General features: G+C 43.3%; 1 protein-coding gene across 1 annotated transcript in view; it reads right to left on the bottom strand.

Annotated features, from left to right (window-relative positions):
* Positions 1–13,578, bottom strand: part of NOX3 (NADPH oxidase 3) — a 55,882-nt gene that overhangs the window by 12,677 nt on the left and 29,627 nt on the right. The window contains exons 10-11 of the mRNA XM_064487110.1: positions 12,094–12,256; positions 2,103–2,249 (exon numbers count right to left, since the gene is read on the bottom strand). Coding sequence (XP_064343180.1) covers positions 2,103–2,249; positions 12,094–12,256 — 310 coding nt within the window. The remainder of the gene's footprint in view (positions 1–2,102; positions 2,250–12,093; positions 12,257–13,578) is intronic.

Raw genomic sequence — 13,578 nt, 5'->3', positions numbered from 1 at the left:
CAATTTTGGCTAAGAAAACTGGGGAAGGCCTTAGAGGGGACCAGGCTTTAAAGGATGATTCCATGCAGTAGACAGTGGGAAGGACAGAGGGGCTTAAGTGACATGTCAGGGAAGGGGGAACAGTATCAGGGGAGACATGAAAGCAAGAAAGTCTTGGGCATGATAGGAAAACACGCATTGTTTGGTGGCTCTGGTGCCAAAGGAAAATGACGGGAATTCGACAGAACAAGTGTGGTGCTGTCAGGACAGGAAGGGCCTGGAAGCATTTGCTAAGATGTTTGGGTGGTATTGACTAGAAAAAAAGAGACTTCCCTACTTCTGTCAGCAGTACCGCCCAGCTACCAATTACTGATGTTCAAACATTTGGAATTGTATTTGTTCCATATTTCTCAGCCCAACGTTCAATTAATCTCCAAACCCTGTTGATTTGCCCTTCATAATACCTTTGCCATCTGTGCCTTCTGTTCTTGTCATTCTGCCACTTTGAGGTTGTTGAATTTAGTTTCCCAATTGGCTGTTTCTAAAACAGCCTCCTGATTCCTTTACTGACAGCATGTACCAATTATTTTTTTCCTGAAATTTTAGCATCTAAAGAATTTCCAACATGTCACGGCAAAATTTAAGAACACGTCTATTTTAGTTTACTCAGATTCAGAAGAAAAGTCTATCTTATAGTGTACTTTTGGGCCAGGCAGGGATGAGACGGGACAGAGCTGTGTTGTCACAAAATCAAACGGGGCCTCAGTCCTGCAACTTCCAAATGGAAGACCTAGGCATGGGGCAGTTGGGATCAATTCACTTCAGAAGCAGAAGAGCAAGGGCAGGACCAGAAAGCAAAAGACAAAGGCTGTGCTTTTCCTTCACCAAATGGCTCATGGGTCAAACATCCCATTCGAATGAGAAAAAAAGGTTTGTTTGGAAAATAAAACTAACACTATTTAATTCATTAAGATGTTTCAAGCCTAGTTCCCAAGAAATTTCTATTTCAAATTATCCCAGAGGAATAAATATTCAAGACCAACTGCAAATAAGACCCTAAAAAATCATTTAGCTACTGAATTTCAATCAAAGTCTTATTCATTTGCAGAAGCACAAACTACAGTGATGTCCTTTAGAGCCAACGTATACGTGTGTGTGTGTATGTGTGTGTGTGTGAGAGAGACAGACAGAAAGAGAGAGAAAAGCTAGCTAGTTAAGTCAGGAGCTCACAAGAGCAAATTCACTTGTAAACTTAGTGACTAATGCAAATCTCTTTGGTTCAAACACGCTTTCCTTAAAGTAAATATCTATAGTAGCTGTCACAGAAGTGCTGATTAGAACATAAATTTCATAACCTAGTAATCTCTTCATTGTTAGCTTCCATATTTGAGGAGTTAAAAGAGAGTTAAAATTTAATAGTTATTATTCAATACGATAACACTGAATTACTACCTCAGTGCAATATTATGATATGCATTATTTTGGTAAACGCAACTTTCATATTTCACTAATACACACTACACGTCAGAACACCTGCCACAACAGAAGATCGTTTTGATCTTAGATGAATAAACATACTTACACACAACCCCTCAGAATGCCTTAAGAAAAATAAATCTCCAGGTAAATCATGTATTCATAATAATTATTTTCTGTAGGAACTCAGATACTTTACAATACAAAATGTTGAATGCAAACACCTGGGATTTTTTCTGGTTAACTCTGAATAGCTCAAAGCATAGACTCACAATCAATTAGGAGTTCGACAAGACAATACAGTCAATCCATAATATTCTCTTGATGTTACTAAAATGACAAATGCAACTTTCAGTGAGATGATTTTTCTTGGGTTTCTGAGAGTGGAATTGTCTTCCACTAACCAATCACTTTTCCAATCTTCTATTCCTCAGCAAGATAACCGTAGGCTGTTTTATTGCTATAAATTGAAGAGCTCTTGCTAATCTGGTTTTATTTTATTCCCTTTTCCTTTTAAAGAACATAAAAATAAGACTTTGATGCGACCAGATAACTGTGTGGCTCATTATTGAAATCGTTCCTCTCCTCTTTGCAATATTATGAGACGCGTTAGATAATATTGCTCATTCTCAGAGTCTTATCAATACCTGATTTTCATCCCAGCCAGTAAGAAATATATGATAACTCAGAAAGTGAGCTTTCCCTTGCTCTCTCGTCCGTGTCTCCAGCGAGAGTAAGAGATCAGCAAACCACTCGAAAGCTCTTGGGTCCCGGCAAATCCAGTAGAAATACACCTGTCAAGAGAGAAGGCAAGAAAACAGATCGGTCCCTCTTTTCATAATGTGCTGATGATCATTTGAGACTACTCTATCTTCATGAAATTATTTGAGCCCAAACAGGCACTTCTGCAAAATAACATGCCTCTCTCTGCCAGTGAACAAACAGTCACACTGTGATTTCTTTGGGAAAAATGCACGTTGTGTTTGAAAAGGCCCGGAGTGAATTCAGAGAGTCAGGAGCCTGTGGGTCGTTGCCAGCTTCTCTGGATGAGGATCAAGTCACCACGTTCCTGGCTGTGCTTCTTTGGAACGAGGTTAGCAGTCAGGACGAGCTGTGCCTTTGACTGTTCCCAAAGGGGGATAAACCATTAGGCCAACCCCCTTCATCTTTACTTACGACCTAAGCTCGGGATTTGAACCCCCTTCTCCAGAGACCCCAAAGGCTTGTTCACTAATCCACTTCACCAGCCGCAACCTCTGGAGGGTGGAGATTATGATAATTGCAGAATCAAACTAGACAGGCCAGAAGTTTCCCTCAGCCAGACATCTCAGTGTCCAAGAAAGCTGGTGGGTGGAGGCTGTGGCTGTGTGTTGATGGCTATAATGAAATTACGGTGAGGAACATTTCTTTCTCTCTGCTTTTTTTTTTTTTTTTTTAAACTTCTGCGCATTTAGCAAATGACATGTGACAAGAAGTAGCTTGTGTTTGCTAAAATAAAGACTTAGTTTTGTGCTTTGAGTTTCAGGTAATTGTGTCCAGAAGAAACCACAGTAGGCAGGTCTATTAATTCTCCTATTTTTCTCACACTCCTACCCCCTGCTGCTGCCTGCTGTTTCCTGCACGCTCTCTCCAGAAAGACACCTCTGCTGCTTGACAAGATGGACAAGGGGGTTGGTCCCGATCTCCACGAGGAAGCATCGCCTCCAGCAGCCAGTGCTCTCTCGCCCCTCTCCCCACCAGCCGGCCTGCAAGCTCACCATCATATAATGAGACCTACAGACGAGATTTAATTAACAGATCAAATTCATGAGGGAAAAAAAAATCACAGACTGTGTTTCAAGGCTAAACATCTCACCTGTTCTCTCCAGGTTTGTGCAGGAATTTATGATGGTAACAGTCAGGAGGAATAACAGCTAGTGAGGACAAAAACTTCTCTCAAGAATGAGAGCCTACATATTTGTTGGACAGTTGCTGATGGAAGGGCACTTGGAATACTCATCTCAAGACAAAAAATAATCACCCCCATCCCCACCCTCTAAGAAAAGGAGCTTTTTAGTTGCAAAACTGAAAAGTCAGTGGTTCCGTCTGGTGATCGTGTTCACCCACTCGCTTGTTGATTCAAGGAACACGTATTGAATGTCTACTCTATGTCAGGACTTCTCATCTCAGGAACTAGAAAAGCAAACCAAAAAGACCAAAAATTCCTTTCATGGAGTCTGCATTTTAGAGGGAGAAGAAAGGTGATAAGTGGACAAGCCAAATACAGACTATGTCAGAGGGTGATGGGTACCATGGAGAAACAGAAAGCAGGCTGGAACAGGGCTGCCCTAGGAAGTCAAGGGGTCAAGGAAAGCGGACATGTGAGCCAAGACGTGCAGAGTTGAGTGACTGGGGAGGAGCCCTGCAGACGGAGGGAAGACGAGGTGGGGAGGGGTTGAGTGGGGGCTCTCAGGGAGGAGCCGGGAGGCTGGTGCGGCTGGAGGTGAGGAGGGAAGAGCAGCAAGAAGCGAGGTCTGCGGGAAGGCTGGGGAGGAGCCCACGTGGGCTGTGGGGCCACCTTGACTTTTCCTCCGCGTGGGGACGGAAGGCACCGCGGGGCGTCGGGCAGGGGAGTGACACCATCTGAGGAAGACCACGGGGAAGGATCGCTCCGGCCCTGGTTCTGAGAGTAGAATGGGGGGGGGGGGGGGAGAACGGCGGCCAGGAGGCTGGTTTTACATCTTATGTCGGTGATGAGTCCTGCTAGTCTTTCTTTTCACTGGGAGTAGTGCCTAATTTAAATTATTCTTCAAAACCTCGGCCCTTCCCTCAAACTCACTTTGCTTCCTGTGGAAATAAAAACCCACTGACTGAACTGAATGCCCTTCTCACCTATGCTCCACCCCCTCCTTCCTGCCCCCGTAGGTTGTTTTATCGAAAGTTAATGGTGCATTTGGTATAAAACAAACATCATTGGCTTCTTTTCTATTATTTTTCACTCTTTCAGAAACATGCTGAAAATACATTCCTATGGGAACAATAAACCAAAACATTCTTTTTTTTTTTTTAAACTTGTCAATTTCAAAACCCAGTCCCACTCGTCCTTACTTGAAAAATGGTCACATCTTAGCTTCCTCACTTCCTGACCCTTATTCTTTCAAACAGAAATCATCCCTGTCCTTACTTTCTGTGGCTTAGCTGTGTGTCCGTGTTCTGAGGGTCCGCCAGGCCTTTTATAGTTTTGCTTCCTTGTAATGGCTTTGTGTCTTTCCCTCTGTAATTGACTTAAAGGTGACACTGGGTAGCTTTGGTGCAAGAAGCAACGGAGGGGCACTGAATGGGCTCCGGGGAAGTGCTTCAGGCAGAAAAAGAAGAAAAGGGGCTTTGAACGGAGGAAAAGTGTATTTACTTTGACTCCCTTTCATCTTTCTGATGGTGAAGGACCCCACAGTGAAAGGACAGAAGCGTCCCACCTATGCGTTTCGTCCAGGAGGAAGGGTCTGGTCAACGGTAGGACAAATGTCCCAAACAATAGGCTACACGCCTGTGATCTGTGCTTTCCAACACACACCCCTCCTCAGTCTCCAAAAATAAATTCTAAAATCTGCTACCTGTAATAAAGCATGGCTTTCAGAATTCTGTCGCTGATAACAGAGGCCCAAAATACTTCAGGGACCTGTAAAAGGTTTTGTGAAGCAGAAAGTCATCCTCAGGAAAATGATGAAAGTTCTGAACTTCTGTAGCCATGAGGTTGTTTCTTCTGTAGGACTCAGCCCATCCATTTTTGTAGATCTGACGGGTCCCCAGATGTCTGGGGTGAACCCTCTGGGGCGGTGTCATGGGTTAAGAAGTTCTGTGTGCCTGTGACCTGTCACAGGCCTTTGCTGTCACATCGGTCCTATCCCGAAGTGCCAGACAAACTCAGCCACGTCCAGTCTTGGAGGGTTAGAGGGCCGGGGTCTGAGCTCCGGCTCATCCCCATGTTCCCAGAGCCTGGGCTTCTCTTGAAGGACGTGTGCACCAGGTCAAGGTGATCAGGGCCCAGTAAAAAATGGAACTGTGCAATTTTTGGATAAGCCATTCCAGAAAAGGAAATAAGAAAAGCTACTTAGTGATTTTACTACCAGAGTTCCAGACTCTCCCATCAGAGGCTCCTATGCCATGGGCTGGATAAGCACCCACACACCTGGGCAGAGGACACATCCTCAAATACATTCTTTCTTTAGACCCAGCATCAGTTTCCATCCATGTTGCTGCAAATAGCATTATTTCATCCCTTTCTACGGCTGAGTAGTATTCTGCCACTTTAATATGTGGCAATCTAGGCTCAAGTTAACTAACCCGCCCCCAGTTACACAGCTCCTGGGTAGTGAACCAGGACTCCAGGATGGGCTGCAGGAGTCAAGGGCTCATGATGTTTAATTATTATGCTCTACTATATCCTCAACCCACATCCTCAGGTACAACGTCCTTCCTTGGAAAGGAAAAAAAGCCTCTTGGAAGGGCTCTGAGCCACAGATAGATAATTATTGTCCCCGTTCTGTCCTCAGGAAATTGATGTTGGGTCTGTTGTTGCCCTGGTTTTTATCTTGCTGTTGCTGTTGCCAAGGTCACCCTGGACGAACACAAGCGCAAATTTTGGAGCAACTAGTTCTTCTCATTGAGAAGCTTCCCTAACGTGGCTTCCACATCCAGTTTTAAAGAAATAAAATTATAAAACTGTTTCTCCCATTATTCACAGTAGGACTAAGACTAGCCTTTGTCAACCACTTTTAGTCCTTAAGACTTTTTCTTAAAGCCATTATTGGTAATATTAACTATTTCATGGCTTTGCTGCAGCTTTGCCCTGTGACAGAGGGCTGACTTTTATTATGCCTCAGTTTGTTCTAATCATAGTTGATAAGACTATGTTGGACATCTGAAATGTTCATTCATGCTAGAATAATTAAATACACTGTGATATATCCATCCTACAGAATACTCTGAGGGCACTAAGTAAAGGAGCTCCAAGCCATGTTAGAATGAAAAACAAAAAACAAAAATAGCCCATCTTTCTCTCTCTCTCACTCCCCCCACCCTCCACCTCCTTCCTTACGTAAAATAAAATAAAAAAAAATACCCTGCACATGTGCGCAGGTGAGTATGCGTACACAAATGTGCACAAGAGGAATGGAACAAGACGCACTCAGATGTTTCACAGTGGGAACCCTGGAGAGTGAGGTGGTGGTGGTGGTGGGTTTAGGGAGGGAGGCGAATGAAGGAAGATTTTTGAAGGAGTATTTTATTTGAATCTTTTACAAGGACCCTGCAGTCATGTATGGCTGGTGTGGTTAATAAAGCAAGATATTAAAAATATTAATACTGGTCCCTTCCCCACGGGGCAGTGGGGAGGCCGCAGGGAGGCCTGAAGTCTTCAGAGGCCGCCTAGAGAAAGATGAGAAGCACATGTGTCTCCTGGAGACGCAAGCCGGCCTCCTACTCCCCGGGTCCATTTTTCACACGGCTCTCAGCCGTCGCTGGAGATGATCAATTCCGGGAGGTGCCAGAGCCGGTGAGAGCGAAAGTGAAAGTAAATAATTTCTCAAACTAAACCGACTAAATTAAATGCATTTTTCATTCATTAGAAAAGAGAGCAGGTCCTCCTTTGTTTTATTAATGTATTTAAGTAGAGTATGGATTTTTTTTTTTTTTGCCTTTCTTGGTCTCTTTGTCTTTTTCCCACTGGCCTCTGCTGTCTTTCTATTTGAATTATCTGTTTATTATATTAGGTTAAGAACCCAAAGGCTGTTTTGCATGGGACGCACTATAAATACCCATTATCACGGTTGAGTGTTATTGAGCTGATGAAGGAAGACAATTTATGAAGAAATTAGATTATCTCAGTTTTTCTATAATCTATTTTATTATCGTCTGAAGATTACATATGCAGTTAAGAAAATGAACCGAAGCAGCCAGTTGGCGGTTCCCTCGGTTCCGAGTCCACCGCTGCGATATTAGCGTAAACTAGAACATGGTGGCCAATGCATTTCTGTCAGCAGCTTTCCCCCTCCCTCCCCATTTGTACACACCTATTTCATTCATCATTTTGACAGTTTGCACAAGCAAACTGTCCTAATTTTTTTTAAGAGCTCTTTTCACAAATTGAGTGTGATGTAGAATTAATCATCCCCGTTAGGGAGGAGTTGGGAGACTTTCGTCGCCAAGGGGCATTTTTACCCTCGGCTGCCTCCATACTGCATCCCAGAGACTTCCCTGCCACTCACACCCCCTTCCCTCATCCCAAAGGAGCACCGTGTTCTCATCTGCCTGCAACTAAGCAAAGTTTGGCTCTTACTCTTGCGTTGAAAGAGCCTTTAATATATTACAACTTTTTCCCATCTCTTCACAGCAAGCCATCGTTAGATTTATTGTTATTTTGCCTTCTTGGGAAGTTACCTTCTAACCACATCTCTCTCTTCCTCTGCCCCTCCTCCCCACTATCTTTAAAAATAAAAGAGAACCAGAAAGTAATTTCAAAAGTGCCAGCTGCAAACAGGAAGTGCTCTACATGATGCCAAAGAAGAGGCAAGAGTCCTATTGGCTGTTCTCTTGCATTTGACTTAAAAGCGTTCTAGGTCCATGTGGCAGAGGGGAAGGGTAAAGAGATACAGCTTGCAATGGTCACAACTAAGAGAACTCTGATGCAGTATTTTTACGTTAGACTTGCAACATGAGCCTTATAGGTAAAAACATCTGCCTTTATACCAACCGGTGTTTTAAACAGGAGGGAGAAAAATCTCAACCAATTACAGTTAACCATTTAAGCTTAAAATTCCAGCTCTGAACCCCTGTACTGTTTTTCCCCCTTTTTGTGTTGCAGAAGAGAACAATCTGCAGACTCTAGCCCAGATCTGTAAATGTGAAGATGCTGTTGGATAAGTCCGCACTGCTTTGCTCTGCTGCAGTGAAAAAATGATACAGACACTGACAGCTTAGTGGAAGGAGTAGTATTTATATTTCAAAAGCGTGTGGGTGGCCCTGACAAATACTAGTTACATAAGCCCAGTGAGAGCTGCACTCAGACAAACAAAATTGCTTTAAAACAGAGAAGTTTTCCAAACTTTTTCTCATGTGGGCAGATCCTGAGGAAGTGGATCCCAAGTGTGATTTTCAGCCTAAAGTTTCAATAGCATGAAATGTCACCTCTTTCATAAAAGAGCTTTGAAATCAGAAACGCAGCTCCTGTCCTGACTCAGTGGCGAACCAGGTAAGGACTTTGGACAAATCACTTCCCACTCTAAGTACTTGTCATGTGCAAAGCTGGGAGGGTAAGCCCCTTCAGTTTTGTAGCCTACGCTTTTTGCTTCTTTTCTTCCATATACTATTGTTTCCACCTTTCTTTTCAGCTGAGGGTTGTTTCAATATTACCCTCAATTTTTATAAGTCATGAAACCATTGCTTTTTTTAATCTCCAATTCTATGCTTCCTGGCTTTTGGACTAGAGGTCAATGGCCCTGTTTTTTTGGTCTGTGGTTGTTCCTCAGCCCCCCCATGGCAGCAGCCTGGAGAAACCCCCAAAACAGAGCCCAGGAAACAATGGAGTGGTGAGAGAGGCGGGTGGTTAAAATTTTGTGGGTTCCTATACAGACTTTAAGCTTTTGTGGGTTCTGGTTAAGAATTTTCTGATTTGGAACGTGTCATTTTAATTATAAAGTTACTGAACTGGTAGTCTTTTTGTTGAAATGAATGAAAATGAATTAATCTGAGTAACTTAGAATTTTACAGAAAATTCTGCAGAAGCCATTTATGAATTCTTTTGGGCATGTGGACATTTATTTGCTCATTGATTTATTCAGAATTTATAGTGTGTGTACACAAATCTATACGTCTCTCATTATGGAGATATTCAGAGGAGCCGCACTCAGGGAACTCAGAGTCTGTTAAGGGAAATGAGGTACTTTGTGAACCTTAATATGGAAAAGAAAGATAAATGGTATAAAAGGAGAACGGCACGGGGGAGTGGATGTTGAGTGAAGGGTCAGGTATCGTAAGTCTGGTGTGAGGAGAGTCACGGCTTTTCATGTCAGTATGCGAGGGCCTGGCTCGTAGTAAGTGCTGAATAAACGCTCACTGAGGGGATAAGTGAATGGAAGTGAGACACACCAGCCCCTCACCACCTCCAGGTGAAGCGAAATGTGCCCTTTAATGTAATGAGAACCGTGAGGCAATGCGCCGCCTCTGTAAGTGGGCTTTACTCGGTGGAAAGAAAGAGCTTAGGGGAGGGTGGCTGAGAAGTCATCATAAACCATAACACAGCTTTGCAGTGGGGTCCAGACATAGAACGGTGTCCGTTTTGCTTGTTTTGTGCCACAGACACTCAATCCCCGCTGCATTCATACGTTAAACCCTAATCTCCAGTGTGATGGTATTTGGAGGTGGGAGCTTTGGGATGTGGTGAGATCCTGAGGGCAGAGCACTCTTCAAGGAGGTCAGTGCCCCTTAGTGTCCAAAAACTCCCCTGCCCCCTTCTGCAGTGGGAAGTTACAGCTAGAAGATGACCATCCACAAGCCAGATGATGGGATCTCATCAGACACCAAGTCTGCCAGGACCTTGATCTTGGACTTCCTGGCCTTCAGAATTGTGAGAAGTACAATTTCTGTTGTTCACAAGCCACCCCATCTGTGGTATTTTGTTATAGAGGTCCAAACAGACTAAGGCACTTGGTTAACTTACTGTTGTACACAGGAAAGAAGATGGGCTTTAGCTTAAGAAGGACCTGGATTCAAACTTTCACTCTGATATGTACTAGATCTCTGTGCCTCAGTTTCCTCACTGCTGATCTGAGGATACTACTCTTCTGGAAGAGGTATTATGGACAATTCAGTAACATGACTTTATTGTTCTTAGTAGCTTTGTGACACAGCTTCAGTTTTCTCATCTGTGAAATGGGAATAAACACGGTGAGTACCTTAAAAAGATGCCGTGAGATAGTATGTATAAAATGCCTAACTCCCCGCCCTCTGGGAAGTCGATGCTTGGTTAATCTAGGTTGTTAGTACTAGTCGTAGTGCTACTAATCTGTTTATATCTTGGGCAGATACAATGCACTTTTAATATAATTTTAGACACATTTACACAGTAATGTTTCCACATTATTTATTTGTCTCATTTGATATTAAGACTCCCTGTTGGGTATGGATTCTTATTTCTCTGTTGTGAGGATCAGGAAACCCAACTCAGAGAGGTGACTGGATGCACTCAAGGTGATGCTTGTAGTGAGGGTGGAATCAGGCTGAGGTAGATCCTCTGACCAGGAATCCCACAGTCTTCCTACAACACAGTAGGTGGGAGTCATGTCTACCGTGTATTGATTATGCCAAACCAAAGAGCCGGATGGATCTGAGTTTGAATCCTGATTTTGCCTTTCATTAACAATATCTTTTTGGGAAAGTGACCTTAGTCTCTCTAAAGCTTCAGATACCTTATTTGGAAAACAGAGCTTCTGTTATCTACTTCACAAGATTGTTGAGAAGACTATATAAATGAAATGAGAAAATGTGGGTCAGGAACCTGTCACTTGGAAACTCATGGAACGAGAGCTAATTTTACTCCAATTTCTTAGTTGAGAAAGCCCCAACTTTAGAGATCTTCCAGTCTGGACTTGTCCCAATGCTTCACAGTAGTATCCTTAAATAATGTTAGGTGAAGAAAGTTTAAGTGGCTATTTCCACATTTATACTTGGGAAGGGTGGGTGAAACACAGCTGAATGAGGTTCTTTTCTGCAGAACTTACTTGATAGGCTAATAGAAGGTGCAGATCTTCTAAAGGGGGATTCGTTGTGCCATTTCTGAAGTCATTTGACTTGAGGATTCTCTTTCGTGGACCCTACCATACAACTACCATTCCAGAGAAAACACGGAGACATGCTGATCTAACCAATCGTCTATCTTTGCTAGACGAGGAAACTGCAGCCAAAGTGTCAATCAGAGAAGTCGCAGAACCAGGACCAGGACCAGGTTCCCCAGATATCCTGAGCCCTCCTCAGTTGACCCCATTCAGTGTTAGAAGGTCTCCCTTTCTCCTGATGCTCTAGGGTCTGTTGCTTATTCTAAAAGGGTTAAAATATGGGAAAGACGAAGGGAAGAAGGAAAGCGTGGAGGCAGCTAGTCAGAGGACACACGAGAAATGACAGAAGGGAGATTTGGAGCTGGATGGCAACCACATAAGCAGACAAATGAATCCCAATTGTGGCATTTCTGATTCTCCTTAAGACCCCGGTCCATGAGATGAAGATGTTGAAATGTACGCTTGCCACCATAGTATCAAGCTAAGGAGTCTAAGGAAAAGGCTGCCTGTTAATACCGCTCACTGCAGCCCAGTCACACAGCCATTTGCAGCCTGTCCATATTTTACTGACATGAGCAATTACATGTCCTGTAATGGCAATGAAGCAATAAAATTTATGTCTTGTCATCTTTAACAAGATTAGACATAACCCTTCTCATAAATGTAATACTGAATGAAGATTTTTAAGAACATAAGTATAGTTAAGGATCCTTGAGTTTATCCCTCATAGTTAATTAAAACCCTCCCCAGGAATCGGCAGATGATGGATAGAAGGATGTTGAACCTTTTAATTCATGGAAGGGTGAACTGATGATTCTTTTTTTCCCCATACCTTGCTCAGCTTCAGCTGGGTTTGTGGCTCACAACATTTGTACCAGATGGACTTCAGAAGCGAGGCGAAGGGAGTGACCCCTATTCCTGCAGCAATGCACAGGCTCACGGGATAGTGAAACACATCCGTCAGTGCAGCTCCAAATGGCCCGTCCACTGCCATCCTGCAACCACAAAGCATGCCATTTGACACCTGCAACACTCCGCTCTTGAAAACGAAACCATCCTAAACAAGACACGTCCCGTCTGGGATGTGTCTGCAAATGTGTGCAGGGAGCCTGGCTCTGTGCGGAGAATGCCTATTTGGACAGACATGGCGTGGGGTACCGTGGCCTGCCTCATGGCACAGCCCTTCTTACAGTTCTTAGAAGCTGGTTTTGCCTTCAAGCATCATGAAGGCAGGTAGAAGATACCTTTTCTTTTCCTTCTCTCCTCCCCCTGGCCCCTGCCAGCTGCCTTCAGTGGAAAAAGCAGAAGCATCAAGGTGGTTTAAAAGGCTTATCTGTCCTTTCGTTAATATAATTCTCCCCTGTTTTTACTTATTCCATCCCACATCTTCGTATGTTTATATAATTTTAGTCTAATGGAAGCCATTCGTTTGGAGTAAACACAAGTTTGGAATAATTTATCAGTTCTGTGTAATTTCTGCAACTCATGACTTCAGATTACTTGAACTGGAAATGTGTGATAATTAAGCCGGGGTGGCTCTGATGCTTTGTCTTGGCCTAGCAAAGTTTTCTTTATAAGGAAAATGCATGTTCACAATGGTCTTTAACACAGTCCTAAGTGGACTGACCCCTGGATTCTGCTCCATCTCTCATGGCCAGTCCTCCACACTGGCTCTCCTTTCATTCCTTAAAGTACATGGTGCCCCCTTTGGCCATGGGGACTTTGCACGTAACAATCGAAGTAATCACTTGGAACCCCAGGTTCTCCAGTTTTTCTCATTTGGTTCGTAGTTACCCTTCCATTGGGTCTCATCCCAATCATCATTTCCCTGGAGAAGTCTTCATGGATTCATTAGACTAGGCTAAACCCCCCTTAGATAATTTATAACAACACGTATCTCATCACTTGTACATTTACAGCTGTGTGGGGTGTGTGTGCGTGATCTGATCTGTGTGTCTGTCTTGGGCATTAGACTGTAAGGTCTGTGGAGGGAAGGGCTACGTCTGTCTTTGCTCACCACTGCATCCCAGAACCTTACATGGTGCGGAGATGTTCAGTAACAATTTATTGAATAAATTGTAAAGGGAATGTTTAAAATATTTCAGTCAGCAGAATGTACTCCAAAGCACACATTTACATATAAACAAAGATATGCTAATTAAAAAGCTTCTGAGTTATTCATAACCATTCCCTAAGGGGTGTCTGTTGAAGGCACCCGAGGTTGGCCCGTTTGTGCTTACTATGTGTTCGTGAAAGTTCAATTGGGTTTATTTTAAAATATTTTATATGCCAGACCTCCTAATAATTCAAATGAACT

The sequence above is a fragment of the Camelus dromedarius genome, chromosome 6 (assembly GCF_036321535.1).
Source record: "Camelus dromedarius isolate mCamDro1 chromosome 6, mCamDro1.pat, whole genome shotgun sequence".
NCBI classification, from domain to species: Eukaryota; Metazoa; Chordata; class Mammalia; order Artiodactyla; family Camelidae; genus Camelus; species Camelus dromedarius.
Note: the sequence above shows the minus strand (reverse complement) of the source record. Positions and strands in the feature narration are given on the sequence as shown.